Source organism: Drosophila santomea, chromosome 2L (genome assembly GCF_016746245.2).
Source record: "Drosophila santomea strain STO CAGO 1482 chromosome 2L, Prin_Dsan_1.1, whole genome shotgun sequence".
In the NCBI taxonomy this organism is placed as follows: domain Eukaryota; kingdom Metazoa; phylum Arthropoda; class Insecta; order Diptera; family Drosophilidae; genus Drosophila; species Drosophila santomea.
The window spans coordinates 14,431,340-14,444,707 of NC_053016.2; the positions used below are offsets into that span (position 1 = coordinate 14,431,340).

The 13,368-nt window shown below is 44.0% G+C and overlaps 2 protein-coding genes across 4 annotated transcripts in view; one reads left to right on the plus strand and one right to left on the minus strand.

Moving 5' to 3' along the window:
- The window catches only part of LOC120455016 (glycine, alanine and asparagine-rich protein), a 58,279-nt gene extending 48,576 nt beyond the window's left edge, over positions 1-9,703 (plus strand). The window contains exons 1-5 of one of the 3 annotated variants that reach the window (XM_039640870.2): positions 4,964-5,465; positions 5,948-6,496; positions 6,618-6,818; positions 6,993-7,692; positions 7,834-9,279. In XM_039640870.2, coding sequence (XP_039496804.1) covers positions 5,430-5,465; positions 5,948-6,496; positions 6,618-6,818; positions 6,993-7,692; positions 7,834-8,261 — 1,914 coding nt within the window. In that variant the 5' untranslated portion in view covers positions 4,964-5,429 and the 3' untranslated portion in view covers positions 8,262-9,279. Of the gene's footprint in view, positions 1-4,963; positions 5,466-5,947; positions 6,497-6,617; positions 6,819-6,992; positions 7,693-7,833 lie in introns of those variants that run through there. The other 2 variants (XM_039640845.2, XM_039640861.2) reach the window with 2 other exon arrangements.
- A 708-nt stretch (positions 9,704-10,411) lies between these two features.
- LOC120444129 (mucin-5AC) lies at positions 10,412-13,312 on the minus strand. The gene is made up of 3 exons (XM_044005767.1): positions 13,283-13,312; positions 11,052-13,024; positions 10,412-11,012 (listed from the first exon to the last, which is right to left on the minus strand). The coding sequence occupies exons 1-3, from the start codon at positions 13,310-13,312 to the stop codon at positions 10,412-10,414; spliced, it is 2,604 nt and encodes an 867-aa protein (XP_043861702.1).
- Between the last annotated feature and the right edge of the window lie 56 nt (positions 13,313-13,368).

Consider the following 13,368-nt stretch of genomic DNA (forward strand, 5'->3'; position numbering starts at 1 on the left):
GTTGAAGGAAACGGGCATCAATGTCTGACAATATTATGTTTCAATTTCGGAACGTGATGCGGCGATGGGGGGCGTGTAAAAAACGATATATAGGGACATGGGATAAATTACAAATGAGCCGCTTCAAAGGGAGTTGCGCATAACGATTTTAACTGTCAGTGCGAGAAATTTGACTCAATGATTAAAATAGCAACAACGAGCAACAACGGGCAGGAAGAAACCAAATTAAATTCATATTAAAATATATAGTTTGGAAAATAACAATACCAAACAGAAATACTCAGAAATTTATTCAGAGAAACTTTTTTTTGAATTTATCTTAGACAATATAAAATAATCTAAGAATAGCTTTGGCTTAAATGTTGACCAAAAACTATGCTTTTGCGGTTTGCTCAACTTGAAGATAGCGCTACTATTATGTCACTAAACATCAGCTATTAAACTAGGAGAGGTAAAATGTAAAAGCCATAGTTTTTAGCCCAATCCCATTATTCGATCCAGTCAACCGGCTGTGTCGTCCTAACCACATCATAAACTAATCAGGCCAGACAGGGAAGGAGCGGTACCCGTTCGCGTTCGATTCTGAAAGGACTCCATGCTTTCAGCGGATAACTTCGCGTTGGTCAACAAAATGTTGCATACTTTATGGAGCTGGACAAATAATATTCGCGTGCTGCATAAAAAGCGACGGCTCGTGCCTTTGTTATTGGGCGATTGAGTGGCATGGCATGTAGAGTTAGTTACACTGCCCCCGAAATGTATGCAGCCGGCGCAACGATTACACGACCCCCTTTTGCCGCCACCCACACAAAAAAAGCGATCTGATGTGAGTAACTTTGACCCGTTTTGTGGCCAACAGCGAGAGTTGAAACGGGTTGGGCGGAAAAAAATCAAATCAAGTTCGCAAAGGGAACGCTTTTCCCAATTTTTGTTCGCTCCTTTTTTATTTGCTAAATAATGTTGCCTACCAGTGGGTGGCAAATGGAAAAGCAAAACATCATCAATGCCGTAAAACGCGGAGGATGGAGGACGGAAGGGCGGAAAAGCCAGGGGCTGCGCTTTGGGGGTGGTTCAAAGCTGCACTCGTTGCCCACCCTCGATTTGTGCACAAATGCATTCGGTACTAAGCCAGGATGCAGTGCCTCCTTTGTCGGCTATACACTGCAGTTAATAATGTACTTTTTCTCTTAACGGATTTCATTTCATTTGTTTTCGGTATTATAATATTAGGAACAGAAATATACAATATTTCATATCTAATTACAATTTAGGAACTGTTCTGATTGCCACTGTGCTTCTTTCTTCTTCGGATGCTACTGCACCTTCACATCCAGCACTGCCAACCACTGCGTGTTTCACAAACCAGAGCTAAACAAGTTGCGAAAATAGTTTCCACTGGACCCGCATTCTCTTTGCTTTTGTGCGTGTGGTGCAAAAAATAAAAAAAAATTTCATACAGCGCACACCGGGCGTATGAGTGCTGGCAGTTGCCACGGCGACACTCGGGCTCCAAACACGCAGATGATTTGGGAGGAATGGACTACATATGTGGCATTCCCTTATATTCTGATTAGGGTCAGCTGGGAGATTTCTGCTCATTAGCCGAAAATATATAACAATATTGTGCAGTAAAGAACACAACATTTTAACTAACTTATTTTTTATTTTCGCGCTTTTCATGTGAGGACAAGGATTGTTTTTAAACCATCTACCGACACTTACAAATCAATGCACAGCTTACCAAGCCATAATCCCCATTTTGAACTATTAAGCTAAGCCTGTTATTACTTGATTCATAACGCGCCCTTTGACACTTTTTCGGGCCCTAAACAAATAAATAACTTGCCGCCCTACACAAATATCCGAGTCACATACATCCTACGTAAATGCACACATATCGCTTATGTATATCGCTTTCAATATTTCATATATACGGCAGGGTATTTGTTGTGAGTTGTTACGCTCTCCACCCATTTTGACCACCCAGCCGTCGGCTAAAACCGTGGCTGGTAACTAATTTGAAACTGTCCTGGCGTATCCTGCCCACCCCATTCACCGATTTTTTCTATATTCCCCATTTGTTTTTATACCCGTTACTCGTAGAGTAAAAGGGTATACTAGATTCGTTGAAAAGTATGTAACAGGCAGAAGGAAGCGTTTCCGACCATATAAAGTATATATATTCATGATCAGGATCAATAGCCGAGTCGATCTGGCCATGTCCGTCTGTCCGTCCGTCTGTCCGTCTGTCCGTCTGTCCGTCTGTCCGTCTGTCCGTCCGTATGAACGTCGAGATCTCAGGAACTACAAAAGCTAGAAAGTTGAGATTAAACATACAGACTCAGAGACATAGAAGCGCAAGTTTGTCGATTCAGGTTGCCACGCCACTCTAACGCCACAACCGCCCAAAGCTGCCACCCCACACTTTGCAAAATGTTTTGATATTTTTCATTTTGTATTAGTTTTGTAATTTCTATCGATTTGCCAAAAACTTTTGCCACGCCGACTCTAACGCCACCGCCAAATGTCATGTTGAGACTCTCTTTGCACTTCCACTAGCTATCGATAGTCGGGGAACTCGACTATAGCGTTCTCTCTTGTTTATTTTGGTGCACTGGCTCCGTCACGTTGAATGCAGTTCCCATGTTTGGCCGCTCACTCTTTGTAATTGCTTTGACCAGCGAGGATATTATTTTATATATATATTTTATATATATATATATATATGTATATATATTCTATTGCGCAGTACATGCACTTAATGCATTCGAGGGTTGCAGCTGGATTTTTAACCGGAATGGAACGCACCTATATGAGAAAAAACTGCTGTGCTGCACTGGAATAGAATCGCTCTATTGGAAGCTATGTGGCTGCAGTGGCCGATTCCATTGCCCGTTCCAGACTCTTCCAAGGGTCTTTCCTATATTTTGTACCATGTTTGGGAAGTACAACTCCTAGTAGAAAACTTTCAAATCAAGCACAGCCCAGCAAAGGCAATATCTTTCCATTTCTTTTGCCAATCAAGTTCCCTGAAAACCTGCCCCCACACATACTTCACTATTGAAGAGCTAGCCACATGAAGAAAGTGTACACATTTTCCATTAATTAAAACGAAACTGAAATTGGGGACGGGACTCTGAATGGACAAAGACTTGAGGTTAGACTACTTGCAAAAATGTTCAAAGTCCAAGGGTGAGACGGAACCGGAACAACTCCGTCGGGAGTCTGTGTGACTGCATGTGGGCCGATGTTCGGATTCTACTTACGGATTCTCCTCTAGCTACTCATGCACACGACTTGAGCTCATCCCGAGCAACCTTGACTTTGCCAGCAGCCGCAGGCCAAAGATGAGGGGCTGTCCCCTCTCGGCAAGTAATTTGTTTTGGGCCTGACAGCAGCCCACGAGGCGTATGAGTAACACCTGCCAAGCAGGAAACACACACACACGCAGGAGCAGTGGCCATAAATCCTAGCACTTACTTCCATTTCGAGTCTCGCCTGCGAGATGGGAGGCGTTGATTTTGAAGTCGCTCACACAATTTTGTAGCCCTTTTTCGGCAGCGATCCTTGTGTGTGGGGGATGGCAGGAAGCCCCTCTAAATATCAGAAATATGCGGGCTTGTGGCATCTTACTAGTTAAGGCAAAGGCAAAGGCAAAGCAACGGGGTCGGGAACGGGAGGGGGAACGTGAGGGAAGGGGGCAGAGTTCAATGGAAAAGGCAGCCCCCAAAACTAACAACCGATGAGGTGACAGGGGAAGGATAAACATGTGCCGTTGCTGGCTGCCAGCCTAAAAGCAGGCTTTGACTTCGAATGCGTCTGGAGCACACCACTACAATGCCGGCAACCTCTAAGCACACGCATAATGAATTACCACCCAGGCAGGAATCGTACTTCGTACTTCGTCCTTCATCCTTCGTCCCACTTCCACTTTCCCACTTTCCACTTCCCTCGCCACCAACTGCCGATGACATATTTCTCCAGACAGAGGCTGCCATTCCCCTCCCGCCGAGCGGCGCCTAAAAGGCAGCTAAGAAAATTTGCGTTTAACTCATAAGTGCGTGAAAGGGTTGCCAGGACCTGAGTCCCATTCGCCATCCCATCCCATACCTCCCCTTACCAACCCAACCCATCCTATCCCAACCCATGTGATCCCCGTACCCAGAAGAAGCAACATCCCTGCCAGGGGTTGCCCTGTGCACTGTCAAGGAAATTGTAGTTTAAATGAAATGGAAGTTGCTTTTATCAACGGCGAAGAAGGTGGTCTGGGGGCTTAGGGTTTCGGATTGGGAATGGGTGGGGGTTAGTGTGTGTGAGCTTTCTTAGAACTTCTCCCCCGTGTGCCAGTGAGTGTGTGTATATAAATTAAAATGCCTAAACATATGCATTAGTTTTTGTCTCGGTCCCACACCCCTTTCACGTGTGAGTGGTTGTGTGGGTGTGTGTGTGTGGATGTGTGTATGTGTGTGTGTTTGGAGGCTTGGGGTAACTCCAAAGTTTTTGTGGTTACGACATCGGTTTTCGGGGGCGGTGCGAGCGAGGATGCTTGAGACAAGCTTTGGAACTGGGTGCTTCTTAGGGAGTGGGGCGAACTGTCAGTCTCGAGTCGGTCTCGAGCTGTGGCCCGACAACTTAGTCTAATGAGAATTCAAATTCGAAACCCAACTACGCAATCGTGCTGAAGAAATTAAAAGAAATTGCACATGATGTGTGTGTGGTTGTTTCTATTTATTGAACCGTATGATATACATGTATATGTACAAACATGAAATGCTGTAGGTAAGAAATCAAATATTTGTTTCACTTTCTGGCAATAAACTACAAAATATTTCTTTAAACTCAAATTGAAGAGTATGGAGTGGCGATATGGGTCTTATGTTAACTAACTTATAAATAAAAAATGTTCAGAGATAAAAGAGATCAGGCGCAGTTACCGGAAAAAAACCCAAGAAAATATATGACAACTTTAAGTATTGTCATATTTAGAAAACATTTTTAACTCAAAACGAAACTTTTGTTCCCCCAAAAATTGCACAATTTATTTCCTGGAGCCACCTACCCCTACACCCCAGAGATCGAGCAAATTAATGTTAATTAAGACTCTGAGTCCGTTCACGTTTAAAGGGAAAAAGAATCTCGATGGCCATCCACACGGAACACAGCTTCATTTGTGCTGCCATTACCAGTGCCAATCCCCAATCTCAGAACCCCAACACCACGGCCCCACCTTGGCAGTGTCCTTCAACCACAAAACCTAAAGAGTGCGGAGGAAAAATGCTTGTGTGCCGGACGCTCAACGTCTTGGGCGAAATGTTTCATTAGAGCCATGTTGGCCGCAAAGGGGCAGGACAGGATTCCAACCCGACCCCGGCCACCAAGCCGACTAATTTTCAGTGCACAGAAGGCGGACAGTGAAAAAAGGCAACCCCATGCATGGGCAACCAGGAAAAAGGAGCAGATTGGGGGTGAGCTGCCCTGAAGATGAAAGTCTGTAAAACTTTCCCCAAGAAGCCCGGTCTGGGGTTTTGGTCTGCTTTCTTTGACGTTTCGTTCCCTTTTGCATTCTTTAAAATGGTCGAACGAACTTCCAACCGGTTCTACTTCTAATCATCGGGATTTGGCATATCGAACTGCTTCCAGGAAGTTTGTGCGGTCTATAAAATTCGCTCATACAATTTTTGTAAAAGCTCAGAAATCTTAAAAAGGCGGAAGTAGAAATTCTCTACAAACAAATTTAATATTACCAAATTTAATATTTGCCAACTGATTGCAGTCAATTACAACTGATAATTGCATTAATTGTTACCCACTAAAAACAATGTTTTGAGACAACATTTTACCTACTTTAGCTATAGCTAATCACATAAACAATACAGAAATTTGAATTAAATTGTTGTTTATATTGGACATAAGATAATCGAACAATATCCTCAATTCTGCCTTTCAGGAAACCATTCCGGCAACACCGGTTGTGAGCACCGACACAGCCAGCGTGGTTGGTGTGGGCGTAGGCGGCCTCGGTGGAGGAGGGGCGGCAGCTGGCGCAGGAGGCGGAGCAGGTGGCACTGGCGGACTGCTGGGCGATGTGGTCAGTGGACTGGGCGGCGGCCTCGTCAACGAATCCGAAGCCTATGCCGGCCTGATGAAGGATGCGGACAAGCTGAAGCTGATGCTACTGGCCTGGAACTACCAGAACTCGACGGCGGTGCGAAATGGAACCGAGGGCCCCGATCTGAGTGTGGTGGGTGGTCTGTGGGCGCAGTACCAGAACGCTCTGGCCCAAAACGCGGCAGCTGCGGCGGCGGCCAGTGGCAAGATGGACAGTTCGCTGTCGCCGGTGCCGCGCCAGGATGCCCACTCGCCCATGGAGACGCAGGACGAGACTAACTCCTCCGGCCAGAAGGAGGAGGACGAGGTCTCCGAGGATGACTCCGATGACAAGCTGGACGAGAAACTGGCCACCACACACGATCCCGAGCGGCTCAAAGCCTTCAATGTGAGTAAAGCGTGAGCTGTGAGTGAACGGCGAATGTAAAGCCAAGCGTTGCCAAAGATTCGCCAGACATCTGGTCACGTCAGCCCAACGGGTTACTACAACGTCCACTCCTTCGTTTCAGATGTTTGTGCGGCTGTTTGTTGATGAGAATCTCGATCGCATCATTCCCATCTCGAAGCAGCCCAAGGAGAAGATTCAGGCCATCATCGACTCTTGTGCCCGACAGTTCCCGGAGTTCAGCGACCGATCCCGCAAACGCATCCGCACCTATCTGAAGTCGTGTCGGCGCAACAAGAAGACTCGCGACGGATGGGAGAATACGGTAAGTTCCAACTTAGAAAAAAGTGTACAATTAAAGTCGAAGTACATATTAGTCCGATTCTCCATGCATTTCGAAATTATCTCAGACTTACCTCTTGCCCCACACTTCTTAAAAATATCATAAGCTTGACACAGAAGACAGGCCACAAACTAAACCCGCTTTCAACTTTTGCAGACCCGACCCACTCCCGCTCATCTGACATCCGTGCAGGCGGAGCAAATCCTGGCCATCGCCTGCGAGAACGAATCCATGAACGCCAAACGAATGCGCATCGGCCTGGAGCCCATCACGCACGCGGTTCCCGCTCCTGGAAGTGCGGTTGCTGCAGCAGCAGCAGCGGCTGCGGCCGCAGCTGTAGTGGCTGCCACAAGTTCCACGGCCGGCGGGACCAGCACCACGGCCGCCGGCAATGCCACTGCTACCTGCGGCATGGGCGGCGTGGGGGATGCCACCGGACTGACCAGCGCGGCAGCCGCAGCTCTTCCGTTCGTCAGCGCCGTCGGCTTCGCCCGCTCCACGCCGAACTCGGAGCACGCGGATGTGCTGCCCTTTGGTGGGGCGGGCACCGCGGGTGGCAGTGGAGGCGGTGGCGCCGCCGGTGGAGGCGGGGGCGGTATGAGCTCGGCGCGCAGCTCTCCCCTGGCCCTCAGCTCGAATGCCAGCGTTAGTGGCGGTGCCAGTGTCACCGGATTGACCCTCGCCAATGGAGCAGGCGCCTCCAACGGAGCTGGTCTCCCTGCCAGCAGTCCGTACACCACGGACTTCAGTTCCCCCTCGACGGCCTCACCTTTTGTCGCGGCAGCTGCAGCCGTGGCCGCCGGCAGAGCCCCCAGCTATCCCGGATATTTCCCCGCAGTGGCTGGCCTGGGAAATGGTGAGTAAACAGTGCGACAAATTATCAAATATATGAAGTTATGCAGAAGTACCACACCGTGTGAAACTTTCTTTACATCGAACAAGCTACAGCTCGTGTTATAAATGATATGGCTAATCATATGACTGTCTTGCTTTCCAGTTACGCCCACCGATCTCTCGATGAAACCGACCAGCGGCCTTGGCGGCAACATGGTCAGCAACAACAACAGCAACAGCTCCGTGACCGGCAACATCAACTCGCAGCTGAGCGCCGCCAATCTGGCCAGCCTGAGCAATGCGAGCAACAACAACGCACTGGTGACCGCCACCCAGCAGTTGCAGCAGCTGCAGCAGCAACAGCAGCAGCAACAGCAGCAGCAGCAACAACAGCAGCAACAACAACTGCTGGTGGCCGGCGGCGGCGGCATGGACGGCCAGTCCGTTCGAGCGCCGCCCATCCTGCCGCACAAACTGAGCGCCAACGAGGTGACGGCCGCCCGGCAGGTGATATCCGCTTACCGCGAAAGCGCCGCCTTCCTGCTCCGCACCGCCGACCAGGTGGAGCAGCTGCTCGTCCAGCAGCAGTAGGCGTGGCCGAAGGGGCGAGGGGAGTTGTTCCTATTTTAAATTAAATTTAAAATGAATTACACACACTGCAAACGAAAGAATCACACACAAAAGCCAAACTAAGCGAAAATAGTCAAACCATATAGCGCAAAACACAGAGACGACTAACACTTTCTCACAGGATGCAAGGCAGATCCATATGTAGTTAAAGAAGTTCGTTCAAACAAAACATTTTAAGTGTTTTTTCCTCCAACTACGTACAGCATATTTAAAATAGAACTTAACGATAAACAAAAACCAAAAGAAATATTGCAAATATCACAACAGTAAAATAGTAGAGCTGCTTGGTACTGAGCTCAATTCGATATTTTCCCAGCATTCAACTTCGGTTTCCATAGACATTAAAGCATATCCACTCTAGGAATGGTTTCAGTAGATTCTCTTAAACTTCCATTCGACTTTTCTATTTGAACTAATTCCTTAAATGCGACTAAGATTAGATGCATTTCAGATACCAACGCGGCTCTAATAAAATAAAGCCAAGCAGCAGTTCAACGTACTACAGTGTCTACTAAAAGTAAACCTACAATAGCCATACACAAACACTCGCATTCATTTTGTTCAACTTTTATTATCGCATTTTTTTGGACTTTCATCCTTTGGATAGCCGCAGATTCTGGGCCGGTTTTTAAGATGCGCGATTTGTTGAAAAATTTAAATATGATAAATAAGTTAAAGTATTGTTGTAAATTTTAAGAAAATGGAAAAAGAAGAAAAACAAAACAAAACAAAAAAAATCGTAAAACTATGAGAAAACACAGGGTGATACTTTGAGAAATTATTACAATGCATAAGCTAAAAATTAATTAATGAAAATGTAAAAAAAATTTATGGAAATGAGGTAAGGCATAGATGTTGGTAAATGTGTATTTAAAGTTTAGAAATTACATTTGTATACTGTTCCAGGATTAATTGTTCTCGATTACCATCATCTGAGTTTTTATCTTATTTCATTTTTATTAGGTGTATATAATTTTAAAGTTTTTATTCTGAGACATTTAAGTTTAACTGTTGCTTTTTACTCACCTTCGATTATTGAATAGATACGGAATAAAATATTTAAATACAAAATAGCATTTCATGTTTTTTGCAAATATAAATGTGCATGTTAAAATAAGAAACACTTACACAAACTCATAGAAACACATAGAACATTGGTATGTATGAGTGTGCAGAACGACATGGAGATCCGCTATGCAAGGCAAATTATAGAATTTAATTATAAAAATTAATTGCTAAAATTATTTAACCACAAATAATTATGACTAAACCAACATAAATACTCCAAACGAAATTGATGACTTGCAGGAGAAATATTTATACGGAATACTTAAATATAATGTAATGTGTGGCATTTGCATTGAAGAGTAAACTAATTAAACTAACACGAGGGCAACACAAATGAAACAAGACATTTTAAAAATCGAATTAATAAAGAATTTATGAGAATTATATGTACATTACAATTGCTTGAATATTTATTGGGGCTTACTTCTGGCAAAACTCAATGTTCTTTGTTTTTTAAGAGTTTTATTTAGTTAGCTATCCAAATGAACTGAGTAAAAATGAAAGTAACGACGAGTCGACTTTTACTCTAGAATTTTCTCATGATATTTATCTGATTTATCTGAATTTAATATTTCGTATATTTCTGTTACGAAAAATGCCGTTTGAAAAAACAAACATTTTAAAGAGGCAACTGTTTATCTATCTTTATAATTTGTATTATAAACAAACATTTTATAGAGGCGGGGCTGCTAAATTTACATATATATGTTTATATGATAGGTGTATTTGTCACCACAAAGCAAAATGCTGCTTGCGAAAACTCCAATAGCTTGGACCTTGGTTAACTTTAAAAACATCATTTTGATTAAAATGTTTTTCTGATTTTGATGCATATGTGTTCTACATGTAGATACATCTTTTTACACATCTCTACATCGTTTCAGTACTATTGCTCAAACATAGATGGCGCCAAAATGTCAATAATATCTGCTGTCACCTATAGATGGGAAAGGCATATCATGGACATAATCAGTTTGATTTGTTGCAGAGCCAATGTTTTATTTGTAATTAAATGTGCTCATATATATTTATGTATTATATCATTATCCAAAGAAATTTCCAAATGGTAGCGGCGGTCTTGGCGGTAGTGGAGGAAATGCTGGGATCTGAGGTAGAGGCGGAATAGGTAGTATCGCAATTACAGCATGATCAGCCTCAGGAAAGGATCCAAGGTTTGGCAAAAAAGGTGGGGGAAGAGGAAGGGCAGGAACAGGAAGGGGTGGAAGTGGAGGTCCAATCACTTCGTGGTGGTAATGGTGATGGTGATGAGCATGGGAGTTGGAGGGAGCTGTCGTTGTGGTTGTTATTTCCTCAGTGGTTATAGGAGCGGTTGTTGAGTTTTCCTCAGTAGTTGTTGAAGCTAAAGTGGTTGTTGGAGCAATTGTTGTAGTTGTTAATTCTTCAGTGGTAGTGGGAGCCTCGGTGGTTGTTGTTACTTCCGCGGATGTAGTTGTTCTTACTTCTTCAGTGGTTGTTGGAGCTAAAGTGGTCGATGATTCTTCAGTAGTTGTAGAAGAGGATTCCGTTTTAGGACTTTCTGTAGTTGTAGTTGGTAATTCTTCAGTTGTAACAGTAGAAGAAGCTGTTGTTGTCGTGATGTCCTCCGTAGTTGTGGAATCAGTTATGGATGTTGTGGTCGTCGTACTTAGCAAACATATTGGTAAGAAAGGAAAATTTTCACACGGAATCGATTCAGTTGTACTCTGTTCTTCTGTCGTTGTGGGTGAATTTGTGGTGGTGGATATATTTTCAGTGGTTGTAGGAGCAAGAGTGGTTGTCACGTCTTCAGCTGTTGAAGAAGATTCAGTTGTCGTGATGTCCTCCGTAGTTGTGGAATCAGTTATGGATGTTGTTGTGGTGGGTATATTTTCAGTGGTTGTAGGAGCAAGAGTGGTTGATGTCACGTCTTCAGCTGTTGAAGAAGATTCAGTTGTCGTGATGTCCTCCGTAGTTGTGGAATCAGTTATGGATGTTGTTGTGGTGGGTATATTTTCAGTGGTTGTAGGAGCAAGAGTGGTTGATGTCACGTCTTCAGCTGTTGAAGAAGATTCAGTTGTCGTGATGTCCTCCGTAGTTGTGGAATCAGTTATGGATGTTGTTGTGGTGGGTATATTTTCAGTGGTTGTAGGAGCAAGAGTGGTTGATGTCACGTCTTCAGCTGTTGAAGAAGATTCAGTTGTGATGTCCTCCGTAGTTGTGGAATCAGTTATTGATGTTGTTGTAGTGGGTATATTTTCGGTGGTTGTAGGAGCAAGAGTGGTTGATGTCACGTCTTGAGCTGCTGAAGAAGATTCTGTTGTCGTGATGTCCTCCGTAGCTGTGGAATCAGTTATGGATGTTGTTGTGGTGGGTATATTTTCAGTGGTTGTAGGAGCAAGATTAGTTGATGTCACGTCTTCAGGTGTTGAAGAAGATTCAGTTGTCGTGATGTCCGTAGTTGTGGAATCAGTTATGGATGTTGTTGTGGTGGGTATATTTTCAGTGCTTGTAGGAGCAAGAGTGGTTGATGTCACGTCTTGAGTTGTTGAAGAAGATTCAGTTGTCGTGATGTCCTCCGTAGTTGTGGAATCAGTTATGGATGTTGTTGTGGTGGGTATATTTTCAGTGGTTGTAGGAGCTAGAGTAGTTGATGTCACGTCTTCAGGTGTTGAAGAAGATTCAGTTGTGATGTCCTCCGTAGTTGTGGAATCAGTTATGGATGTTGTTGTGGTGGGTATATTTTCGGTGGTTGTAGGAGCAAGAGTAGTTGATGTCACGTCTTCAGGTGTTGAAGAAGATTCAGCTGTGATGTCCTCCGTAGTTGTGGAATTAGTTATGGATGTTGTTGTAGTGGGTATATTTTCGGTGGTTGTAGGAGCAAGAGTGGTTGATGTCACGTCTTCAGCTGTTGAAGAAGATTCAGTTGTCGTGATGTCCGTAGTTGTGGAATCAGTTATGGATGTTGTTGTGGTGGGTATATTTTCAGTGGTTGTAGGAGCAAGAGTGGTTGATGTCACGTCTTCAGCTGTTGAAGAAGATTCAGTTGTCGTGATGTCCTCCGTAGTTGTGGAATCAGTTATGGATGTTGTTGTGGTGGGTATATTTTCAGTGGTTGTAGGAGCAAGAGTAGTTGATGTCACGTCTTCAGCTGTTGAAGAAGATTCAGTTGTGATGTCCTCCGTAGTTGTGGAATCAGTTATGGATGTTGTTGTGGTGGGTATATTTTCAGTGGTTGTAGGAGCAAGAGTGGTTGATGTCACGTCTTCAGCTGTTGAAGAAGATTCAGTTGTCGTGATGTCCTCCGTAGTTGTGGAATCAGTTATGGATGTTGTGGTCGTCGTACTTAGCAAACATATTGGTAAGAACGGAAAAATTTCACACGGAATTGATTCAGTTGTACTTGGTTCTTCTGTCGTTGTGGGTGAATTTGTGGTGGTGGGTATATTTTCAGTGGTTGTAGGAGCAAGGGTGGTTGATGTTACGTCTTCAGCTGTTGAAGAAGATTCAGTTGTCGTGATGTCCTCCGTAGTTGTAGAATCAGTTATGGATGTCGTGGTCGTCGTACTTAGCAAACATATTGGTAAGTTAGGAAAAATTTCACACGGAATTCTTTGCGTTGTTGAAATGTTTATTTCAATTGCAGTCAAAATGAAAACAACAAGAATACAGCGAATGATCTATAAAATCAAAGCACATAAATAAGTTTTTAGACCCAGCCGAGGCGATCTTACCATCTTGAGCTTCTTGTATTCACTAAATCCACGAAAATAGTGACAACTATTTATGTACAGTTTACGTTTCGATCGCCTTTGTTGTGTTTTTCGATAACCTAATGACAGCACGTTTACCCTCGTCAAAGGCCAATAGTAATTGCAGCCAGAAATAGAAATTAGATAGCGTCGTTCAACATGTTATCATGTTGTAGAAAGAACAACCGTACATGCTTTGTCCGTCTTTAGATACATTTGAATAAATAAAAGAACTAATACATATTTCTTAACTATATTTTTATTTATTTTAC

Excerpts from the sequence above, each read along its gene's own strand:
- LOC120444129 (XM_044005767.1), bottom strand. The coding sequence starts at position 13,312 with ATGTATCTAAAGACGGACAAAGCATGTACG. Across the intron at positions 13,025-13,282 it reads AGACGGACAAAGCATGTACG|ATCATTCGCTGTATTCTTGT; the intron begins GTTGTTCTTTCT and ends TTGATTTTATAG. Across the intron at positions 11,013-11,051 it reads AGTACAACTGAATCGATTCC|TACGACGACCACAACATCCA; the intron begins GTGTGAAAATTT and ends ATGTTTGCTAAG.